The 11,290-nt window shown below is 38.4% G+C and overlaps 1 protein-coding gene across 1 annotated transcript; it reads right to left on the minus strand.

Moving 5' to 3' along the window:
• Positions 1-6,169: 6,169 nt before the first annotated feature.
• On the minus strand, positions 6,170-9,410 carry LOC309800392 (lymphotactin-like). The gene is made up of 3 exons (XM_082614474.1): positions 9,335-9,410; positions 7,397-7,511; positions 6,170-6,493 (listed from the first exon to the last, which is right to left on the minus strand). The coding sequence occupies exons 1-3, from the start codon at positions 9,393-9,395 to the stop codon at positions 6,331-6,333; spliced, it is 339 nt and encodes a 112-aa protein (XP_082470600.1). The 5' UTR covers positions 9,396-9,410; the 3' UTR covers positions 6,170-6,330.
• Between the last annotated feature and the right edge of the window lie 1,880 nt (positions 9,411-11,290).

The following is an 11,290-nucleotide window of genomic DNA, read 5'->3' on the forward strand; positions in this document are numbered from 1 at the left end:
AAGGGGCATAAAGTTTCACAGATACTCAGTTTTATTTTTACCTCATCCTTGTGAAAAGATAGTCTGTCAAACAGGGATAGAAATGTAGTTTGGGCTTTCAGTCTGAATTACTTGAGTATTAAGGCTGATAATCAGTTTTTTTAGTCTTTCAGACCTCCTCCTTCTCTGCATCTCTTCTTTGGTACTATTTATTTTCTTTAGAGTCTATTAGTAACCACACCAGAAACTAGACTAAAATCTTACCAATCATTTGTGCTGTTTCTTAACCATCCACCCAAGCTGGAAACCTCAGCACAGTTTCAACTCCTCCAACTAACTTATTCTCCACATCCAGTTGATAACCAAGCCATTCTAATTCTGTCTCAGGTCCCTCACTGCTACAACCTAATTCAGGCCACCATATCCTCCAGCATGGACCCATCTTTTCCAACCCGACTCAGTGTTCACTTCACTATTCCCCTCCACCCTCAACCATTTTCTGCCCTCCTCCAAGTCAAATCTGATTATGCTGCTCCCTGGGACCCGCTATTTAAAATCACACCCTTTGGCATGGCACTCTGTGTGATCTCAATCTAGCCTTGGCTTCCTTTCCTCTGTGCTTTCTGAGCTCTATACCCCAGCCACCCCAGAACTGAGCAGTTTCCCTGAACAGGCCTTGATTTACCTGCCTCTGTGCTTTCTCATTCACACAGTTCCCTCTGGCAGGAGTGTCCACCCCTACTGTTTCATCCTGGCATTTTTCTTCTCAGGTTTAAAGGTATAGTTTTTATATCACCTTTTCTGCAGAGCTTTTCCTAACTTTCCCAGCACAGATTTAAATATTCTATCTTCTGCATTCCTATAGCTCTTTATGATAACTGCTAAGGTACAGATACGTATAATGTAGTGTATATTCCACAAAAATTTATGGGAAGCCTATGATGTGCCAGGCACTATACCAGGTACTAGGTACACAGAGATGAAATTAGCAGTCCCTATCCTGACTACTAAGTAAGATAGAAAGTAAAGAAAAATAAATTTGCATTTCAGAGTGATATGAATGAAAGTAGAGGTAAGCCCAGGGGCTGAGTGGGCCCATGAGAGGGGTGTCACCTGGCTGGGGACATCAGAAAGGTCTCTAAGAAGAGGTGAGCCCTGAGCTAAGTTGTTTGGAACATTCAAGTGGGAATGGCTTTGGTGACTGCACTTTCTCCCCATGAGATCATGGGCTTTATGATAGTAGACTAGATCCTGTGCTCCTTGTAGTATGCAGGTGCTCCACAAATATTCAGAAAATTGAATAAATCCCAAAACGATTGGTCTGTGGATGTCTAAAACCCAACTGATATCAAGTTTATTGCCTCTCAACCCTGCCTTCTCCTTCCTCTTGGTGGTTGGCTTCAATCTTAGCTCCACAGATCCAATCTCAGCTCAGCCAATAAAAAAGTGTAAATAATAAAGCAAGTCCCATAAATGCAATATTTTCCCATCCCAAACCTGGCTCCCCACATCCAAAGAAACAGTGATTGGATTTGCTGGTCTGAGGCATTTGGCATGTACAGCGGGGCTACACAGCCAGAGCTAGACAAATGTGCATCATTTAGCCCGCTCCCGGGCTAAGCAGAAAAAAACCATGAGGAAAAGAAAAAATGTGTCACAGCATGCCAGGCCAAGTTCAAAAGTTATCAGGCCCAGAGCCACTTCCCAACTGTCTTCCCAGCTCCTGTCTTCCTCTCTGCACACCGTTTACCACCTGGCAGCCAGCGTCATTTCCCACTACCTTTAGGATGGAGTAAAACTCCTCCATCTGGCAGACAAAGTCATTGGTGATCTCCTCCATCTCTCTAACCTCACCTTTTGCTCACACTCTCTTTGTTGTCAAAGCTTAGCTTTGTCCCTCAGTCATATTAAACTACTTTCATTTCCTTAATGCATCTGGATTTCTCTCACCTGCTGGTCTTTTCATGTGTTGCTTGTTCCTTTGTCTGGATTGCACTGAACTCCTCTGGATAACTCTGACTCATTCTTTAGGTCTCAGGTTAAAAGCTATTTTCAAGGGGAAGCCTGTCCTGACCCTCTCCACCTGCTAAGACCTGGACAGGTTTGCTCCTGTCTGCCCAAACTTCACACTCCCTGCTTCCCCTATCATCACAGGTTACAGTATTGTTGAAATTGTCTGCTTAGTTGTGTAAGCTCCCTGAAGGTGAGGATTGTGTCTTGTTTCACAACTGCATTCCAGTGCTCAGCAAAGTGTCTGAACTATGTTAGGCACTCAGTAAGAATCTGTTGGTTGGGTGAGTAGATAAAATAATCCTGGGGTGAAGTGGAAGGTTGGGGTTAGCAGATGCAAACTATTATATATAGAATGGATAAACAACAAAGTCCTACTGTATAGCACAGAGAACTATATTCAGTCTCCTGTGATAAACCATAATGGAAAAAAATATAAAAAAGAATATATATATACATATATAATATACATATACATAAAAAACTGAATCACTTTGCTGTACAGCAGTAATTAACACAACATTGTAAATCAACTATACTTCAATATAAAAAAATAAATATAAATAAATAAATACCCTGGAGTAAGGAATAGAAGGCACATCTTATCAGAATGTAAGCTCTGTGAAAGCAGGGGCTTTGTTCTGCTTATGGTTACAGCCTCTGGCATATAATAGACCCTCAACAAATACTTACTGAATGAACGAGCTAATTAATTAATTAGGTTGGTTAAATGAAGATATTATGTAGGTATTAGTAGACTTTTCATGGGTGTATTACATATGGTTTGGTCTTCAGGAACCTGGCTCCTAAAGTGAGGAAGGCAGCATGACATAGTGGTCAAGAGCATGAACTTGGAACCAGGCTTCCATGGGTTCAAATCTGAACTCTATCCAACACAAGCCAATAGTTTATGTCTTAGGTGTTTTGCCTTTAACTGAGGTCTATAATGTGATTAAATGTCTTAACATTTGCAAATCAATGAAATAGTGCTGGTTACATAGTAAAAACTATTTAAGTATTTGCTATAGACAACAGAACAATATTACAAAATGGAAAGTCAAGAAGTATTGTCCACAGTTGACCAAATAAGAAATAAATGATAGGTATATTACCTAAATCTATAAACAGAGATAATTAAAATATCAACATAATTATATGTAGAGAATGGAAGAAGTGAACTAAATCCTCATGTATCATAAAGGCAGCCACAAACAATGCCCAAAATTTATAGCCCAGGAATTAATGGTGACCAAACATTGGTGATTTGAAGGTGACTATCAGAAGAACCATCAGCTAAAAGAGTTAAAGCAGCTGTCTGTGAGGAGGAAGGTTAGAAAACAGGAAGAATAGGGCAGGGAATTATCCATTTTCACTAGTACTCCTTTTGTACTACTTAAACTTTTGACCATGTTCATGTATTACTTTGATAAAATAAAAATATTTTTTAAATAACTGCATAGAAAAAGTCAAATGGGAAGTACTTGTTATAGTCTTCAAATACTTCTAATTTATTTTTAAAAATCTGAGACTGGTGAGATAATGTGGCCCTGCTCAGAGATTGCCTACATCATACCCACTCTAAGACTTGTACATTATCACTCTCCTTCCTGAGGCTGAGATATCACAGAAAGTCACTATCTGAGATCAGGCTCAGTTTCTCAATAACTGTGTGCTCTTAGCCAAGACAATCAAGCTCTCTGTGGCTCTGTTTTCTCACCAATTAAATTGCAGTAACAGTTTGTTTTTTTGTTTGTTTTTTGTTTTTTTGCAGTACGCGGGCCTCTTACTGTTGTGGCCTCTCCCGTTGCGGAGCACAGGCTCCGGATGCGCAGGTTCAGCGGCCATGGCTCACGGGCCCAGCCGCTCTGCGGCATGTGGGATCTTCCCGTACCGGGGCACAAACCCGTGTCCCCTGCATCAGCAGGCGGACTCTCAACCACTGCGCCACCAGGGAAGCCCTGAAGTAACAGTTGTATACTCACTGTATTGTTACATCAAATATCTAGGAAAGAATAGAATACAAATATTACAATCACAGTGGAAGAATTTCCTAGAGAAGAGAGAAATACGTGACAACATCTTTCTTCAAACCAACTTAGGATGCATCCTCCATTTCTCATTAATTATAGTCATTCATAATTATATATAAATTCAGAAAAAAATTTAGAGAACATTCTCAGGATAATTATTCCCTTCTCTCTTGAGCATGCCCATATTCCTACCTGTTTCAAACGCTCAACTACAATTGGTTTTCTTAAATCATAGTATCATCCGCTGGACTGTGATTTCCTGGAGAGCAGAAGTGGTGTTTTACTTATCTTGATGTATACTAAGCTTAACACAGTGCCTGTCTTATAGCAAGTACCCAAAAATGTTTGCTGAATTGAACTTTCTGTTAATAAAGTTTTTTGTGTTATATATAATTTTAGAAATATGAAAGAATAGAATGAAGGAAATAATGTAATATATGTTATTCCTCCCATTCATCCAACAAATATCAATTGACTCCCCACACACAGTTCTATGCTAGGCACTAGGGACCTTATGTAATAATACACACAAGCAGCTTCCAGTCTAACTGCAGGATTGGGGTGGGGGAAGCACAGACAGGCAAATAAGCAATTTCAATATAAATTGGTAAGTTTTAGGTTAAAGTTAAGTATAAGACAACACTAGAGCACAAAAGAGGGGTCACCAGCCACTAAAAAAAAAAAATTAATATTTTGAGATCTCTTCTTCTTAGATTATCTTTTTGAATTGAATTGAAATCCATTAAACCACAGCATTATAGTTAGTAGACACAAGTCCTACCTAAATGATTCAAAACACCCAGTCAATTAGTTAAAAGTTATGTGCACTATTTGGTTGAAACCACTTAGCATCACGTAGCCACCTTAGATAATGTGCCACGTTAGTAAAATGTGTTTACCCATATCCTTCCACATGTCATATTATTATTATCTCATGAAAACCTCTAGGGTTCGGGAGACATTTGGGAAATGCAAGTACATGTTCATCCAGGAAACTTTCCTTTCATCTTCTGTGACTTGACTTTGCTATGTTTCACCCCTCATAAAACAGGCGTTTTCTTCAAAACCAGCTTTGAAAATTATTGCGGGCAAATAGTAATAGGGAAGGGTAGATGACCCAATTTTTCACTATGAGACAGTGTTTTAATGGATTCCTCTGTGGTTCACTGGTTGGATGAGATTAGAAGTAAGCTGATTCCAACAAACTGCCCTCAGGTAACACTCTAAAAATACTTGACATTGTTGAGTGTCCCCTTAGGACTAGAAAACAGTTAGTCCTTTCTCTTCCCTTGAAGTTATCAAGGTCTGATCAGTTCTTAACTATTTAAAGTCAGATAGTAGTGAACATGTACATCATCAGCTACTTGGATAGTAGAGTCTTAAACATGAGTCAAATTAGCAATTTAATAAGAACAGGAAGACATGAATCTGGGGTGTTTAGTGATCAGGTGAAGTAACTTTAATTAAAACTTTACGGCAAATTGTGATCACATTCAAAAAATGTTGCAGGTGACAGTTTGGGATGTTAAAACCTTACTGGCAAAAAAAAAAGCATGACTTGTATGATAACTAGAGTAGTGACAATTATGGAAATCACAGAAAGACAGTGAGATCATTGCCCAATTTTAGGAGAACTGATTTTTGTTTGAATAAAGTATCTTTTCATCAAAAGTCTAACCCTTGCTACTTTGGCAAATGAAAGAAGTGGCAAGTTATATTTGTTTTCTTTCCTTTACAGGAGATCAAATGAAACACAGAGGTATGTGTTTGCTCCAGATCAAACTTGAATGAAGCCACTTTTTGAGTAGCGAGCCCTCAGTAAGGAGACCAAATACTTGTTGGATGGTTTTCTTGCTTATTCCATAAAAAAAGAACTCCATTATGAAGACAGGTTGAAATAGATATTAAATTGTCATTATCACAGGTGTCAACTATGACTCATGTGTAGAGAACCATTTCACTCTAGAACCTAAGAATGATGAATATAGCTTTCATCTCTAATAAACACTGACCAAAATCTCTCCCATAATGGATACCATCAACGAAGTACAGTTAGGACAGATATAGAACACAAATGATGTACTATCTTTCCCAATATGTAATGAATAAACTTTGGGACTGTTCTTAATAATAAATATTTATTAATAAGAGCATCTAAATTAATATGAAAGACATAAAAAAGTATAAAAAAATAATTTGATTCATGCAGCACTTTTATAAAAGGTGAATATAATGTAATTAGTCCATGAGCTTTAAAGGGAAATGAGCTGTGAGGGGACAGCTAGTGAGGGGACAAGATGCCAGAGGGTCACTACCCACTCAGGGTCACAGCTGTATTGCTGGATTGTTGGGCTCCTGTAGGCTTGGTCTGGCTCACACTTCTCCTGGTGGACTTGTCTATTGTTCGGACTGCTTTTTTCACCCATTCAACATGTGGATCAGCACAGATTTTAAGGCCACGTCTGGTAATAAATCTGCAATGCAAAGAAAAAATAGACAAAGTTAGTCACATCCTCAAAGCCTTGGGACCAGAAGTTAAGATCAGATCATACATAAGAGATCTTGTGCAGAAATGACTGGACAAAGCAGTTTTTCAGATTCAGGAAAACATAAATGAAAATCTTTCTTCTGCAATCTATTTTCCCATAAAGGAGAAGTAGCTCCAGGTAATACCCAGATCCCTGGTTCAGCATAAATTGCAGGCTCCTTTTCTCATCATTGCTACCAGGTGATGTAATTAAACTGGACATCTGAGGTCATCTAGTCCAATTATTACATATCATCTTCTTTTTCAAATCTAAAGACACTCATCTTAGTTTCTGGACAAAAGGGGATTTCTTTATCCTAGTTTTGGGGGTAAAGTTGCAATTGTGTGTTGGGAGGAGATACTATTCTGAAAATGAGATCCTGGAAAGAGAATGGTACCATGTAGGCTAGTTGTTGACACTATTCCTCGAGATATGGTAACTGATAAAATATGGCACTCTACTCCAGCCCACCATAAAGGCAGAGAAAGGCAGGGAAGGGGAAGGATGGGAATGGAGGCATCCCACACCAGTGTGTCTCTATGGTCAAATCCTGATCTGAACCAGCCAGCTCTAAACCTAACCCTCGGGACTGAGCATATGATTCATCTGGTTCCCAGTTAGATTCTTCTGCTAAGATAAAGCAGAAAGGAGGGTGATATTCTTCACTTGGTTGCCAATTTTTTGTCATAAACATTGTTTGGGGCTACATAAAGACATGGTTCATATGGAAAAACAGAAAGACTATTGGCTATGTTGAGGTTTTCCTCCTTGTTGACATTTTTCCTGAGGAGAGCAGCATTTCTATATACTGTGTTCCATCAAGCCCAGATTTGGGTGAGGGCAACTCACATCACTGCTTTCATGAAGTGCTCCGTGATGGTGTAGGTCTTGAGTTTTTTAATTGGCAGTCGCTGGGTAGTCAGACTCACACAGATGGTCTTGTCTAGGACTTCAGTCCCCACACCTGGTAAAGAAAACCAAACAAACAAAAATAAAATATAATTGTTAATACTATCAATGTTAGAGTGCTGTAAATGAAATAAAGAGTGATCTGCTAAAGAGTAATTTGGGGAAGGCAACACTAAATGTGGGAGAGGTAGCTCATTTTTGACTGAATATATAAAGGTGTCCTCATTTTAAATGGTAAAATGTGAGATATGTAAGGGAAGTAGTTCATTAAATACTCATCCTCAATAGAAATGGTTCAGGAGGATTAAACTTTCTAAGTTTAGAGAACATCTTACATTGGAGAAGGGAAAATATCTTGGGAGAGTTAATAATAGTAAGGGTTTTCTAAAATCTAAAAAGGGTTTCTAAGTGCTGATTTACTCCTAAGCTGGAGACTGGCATTTGCTACTCAGGGAAACAACTATTCTCAGAGAATATTTCTCAGAGAAATATTCAGCAAAAAAGCATCTTAAATAATAGCCAATGATGATGAAGTTTGAGCTATAGTGTTGCTGGTATCAGAAGGCTTTTTATAAACATGAAATTGACCAGATGTTCACTACCATTGCTCTTCAGCTCTCCTCTCCATCACAGAATATCCAGCCTGCACATTCTTAATCCTCTACATTTGCCAACTTACTTTTAATGCTGAACTGTCTCTGAATGCAGTGAAAGAGGGAAATTCCCAAGTGTCTACAGTCATCCTCAGTCTTATTTCCCCTACCTGTACATGGGTTTCTACCAAATGGCAGCCTGTTTTCTCAGACAAATGCCAGCCAGCCATGGTTAAGACAACATTTGGCCTAAAGTTTTTGTTTCATCAATATATATTTTTTAAATTTGGGGCACAATTTCAGGGAGTTCCAGACATTGCCATCTCTATTTATGGACACCCTTGGCATCCATGATCAGGTTCAGATATTCTAGTCTAAGTAACAAGTTTACGGATTAGGAGGTTGAAAGGAGAGTTAACTGAAACACTAATTATACCCAAAGGATATTCCCTCTTGTTGCCAGAGACACAAGGAGAAATACACTCCAACTAGCTGGGAAAAAAATGATCTTTTAAGAAATATGTGTAGAATGCTCAGGTAAGTCTCAGTATAACTAAGTCTCATCTGGGTATGTCTTGTAGGTTTATTTGATTGTATATAAGATGTTGATATTTGTTAGCACTTATGGTCTCTTATAAACTCAAGAAATTGACCATCAGCAGGAACAACATTCATAGCAGTAATAACAGACTCTCTTACACACTTAATGTAAAATTGATTTCCTGGGTGTAAATGTATGAGCTACCAGTCATTTTTGTTTTAATAGAAAACATTGTTTTGCTTCAGAACATAAACCATCTACCTCATTCCCACTTTGTGAACTCTCAAAATTTTTGAGAATTTATCAAGATCAATATTAAATAGGCAAAAGCTTCAAAGGTATATACAATCATCATCAGCATTCCACAAATAACGTTAATCAAGAAGTTAGGACTTGTGTGGAAACCTCATAAGTGATCATAAGATTTATTTCATTTTAATCCCAGGTAAGTGTATCAGTTATTACATTCTTCTTATAGATAAGTAAGCACAGGCACAGAGAGGTGAAGTAATTTACCCCAAATCACCCAATTATGAAAAATAGGAGCCCAGATTGTAACCAAGTTTTATCTTCGAAATCTATAAAGTCTCCTAGAGTCAAATTATTCCCATTTTGCACATGGAAGGCCTGAGGCTTAGCTCGGAAAAAGTATACTCCAGTCAAAGCCTGAGTCAAAACCAAAATGTGTGGCCACTGCCTGCATATGTAGATGCTCCTTATCTCATAAATAAGCTTTTGACTTACCTTCCACAGTGTATGCAGCAAGACAGCAGATTCCGAGGAAGGCCAGGATGAGAAGTCTCATGGCTGAGGTCCTGATGAGCTGTGCAGCGAGAGGCTGAGGGACTGATCCTTTCAGTCTCTTTTATTCCTCAAGTGATCAGCGCACTTCCTGTGGTGAGAGGGGGCTTTCGAGGTGGGTGTGGAATCACGGAAAGTCTTTGCAATACTGATGCTTTCTTTGGTTGAAAAAAAGAGTTCCTTTGTCCCCACTCATACTAACCCAACACCTTGTGGCCTTTTCTCCTCCTCCTGTGGTTAATGTGTCTGTGAAACCAAATATGTGCACAGAAGAAACATAGTTGTCTCATCTCCTGCCACCATTCTAAATTCAAACCTTCCACTGCACACATACCCCAAGGCCATGCCAGTGTCATGGCCCAGGACAGGGACAGTGTAAAGGAAACAAGGTGGAGTGGTCCCTGTGGTCCATCTCCCCCACCTGCCTCATGTAACATCAGCTGTGACATGAGGCTTCCACCACTGTGGATCCTAAGCCCAGTGACGCCTTAGGGAGGTGAAGGGATGCTGTTGCTTCCCTGAGCTCCTCACTCCTCTGCCTTAATCTTCTTATTTCTCTCCTCTGCCCCCATTTATGTGATCCCCTTTCTTTATACCAGCCTCCCCACATACCCAAGAAACATTTCAATAATGTTTGGAGCCTGTCTATATGCACGGGTTTGGTTTATTGTAACTTAATATATACCTTTTAAAAAGATTTTGAAAAGTTGTCCTGATATAAAATTTTGGAAAAAAGAAAAAGGAAATTATCTATAATCTTACCATTCTGACTGTTTCCATTTTTAATGTTTTTCAATGAGTCTCTGTTGTTATACATGTTTTGCAGAGTTGTGACAATTATAAATACTATTTTTACATCTATGTAAATATACTGCCATGTTTCTTCATAATCTTCATGTTCCTACTCTGAATAAACACATACACAGACACATTAAACCATTCCCTTTTAACTTATTGTTATGTAAACCACACCTCTAAGGTAAATTTTCATTAAATACACTGAATCTTTTGCTTTTAATCACCAGACGTAGGATTACTAGGCAAAATCATATGATCATCTTTATAACTCTTGCTACATATTGACATATATACTTCCCAAAATGTAATTTCCATTTGCAATGCTTCCAACAGTGTTTCACTGTAATGGTTGCAAGACAACCTTTCTGTCACTCAATTTGTTTTTTGGGGTTTTGTCTTGTTTTGTTTAATATAGGTATGTATAAAATGCATTTATTAATTATATGTGTAGCTAAGAGGTTTTGTCAGTACTATTCAGGGATATGAAAATAATATTCTGATTAAATATATGTATAGCTAAAAGATTTTGCCATTGTTATTAAGGATATGAAAACAAATTCCTATATTTCTATGAAAATTATAGGTTAAGCTCTAAGATAGTTTTCATTAGTGGCATTTAATTTACCACCCAGATTTTACTCAGAAATTCAAATAGCTTTTTAGTTATCTCCACCTAGCTACACCATCAGTTCTTAAACTCTGAGCACACCATTCCACTCAAAATGCTTCTCTTCCTATTACTCCTTGACATGGAATAATGTGTTATCACCTATTCAGTTTCCAAATACAGATTATTTGCATCATCTTAGACTCATTGCTAGTCACCCATATGTTGTTCTCAACCAAGCTTGACTAAGTATACCTTCAAAGTAGCTATTCTATATGTCTTCTCCTCTCTCTCCACACTGCTCAAGGCAGGACCTCATCACTCCTTGTTAGGACTACTGCAGTAGACCAACTGATTCCCCAGGCCTGGGTCTCCTCTCTTTCCAATGTGTCTTCCACAGCCTTGCCAGAATAATCATTCTAAAGCCTTAATCTAATCAACTTGTTTTCCTGCTGAGAACCTCTTTGCTACTTCCCATTGCCTACAGGATTCAT

The sequence above is a fragment of the Mesoplodon mirus genome, assembly GCF_964341445.2.
Source record: "Mesoplodon mirus genome assembly, chromosome: 3".
NCBI lineage: Eukaryota > Metazoa > Chordata > Mammalia > Artiodactyla > Ziphiidae > Mesoplodon > Mesoplodon mirus.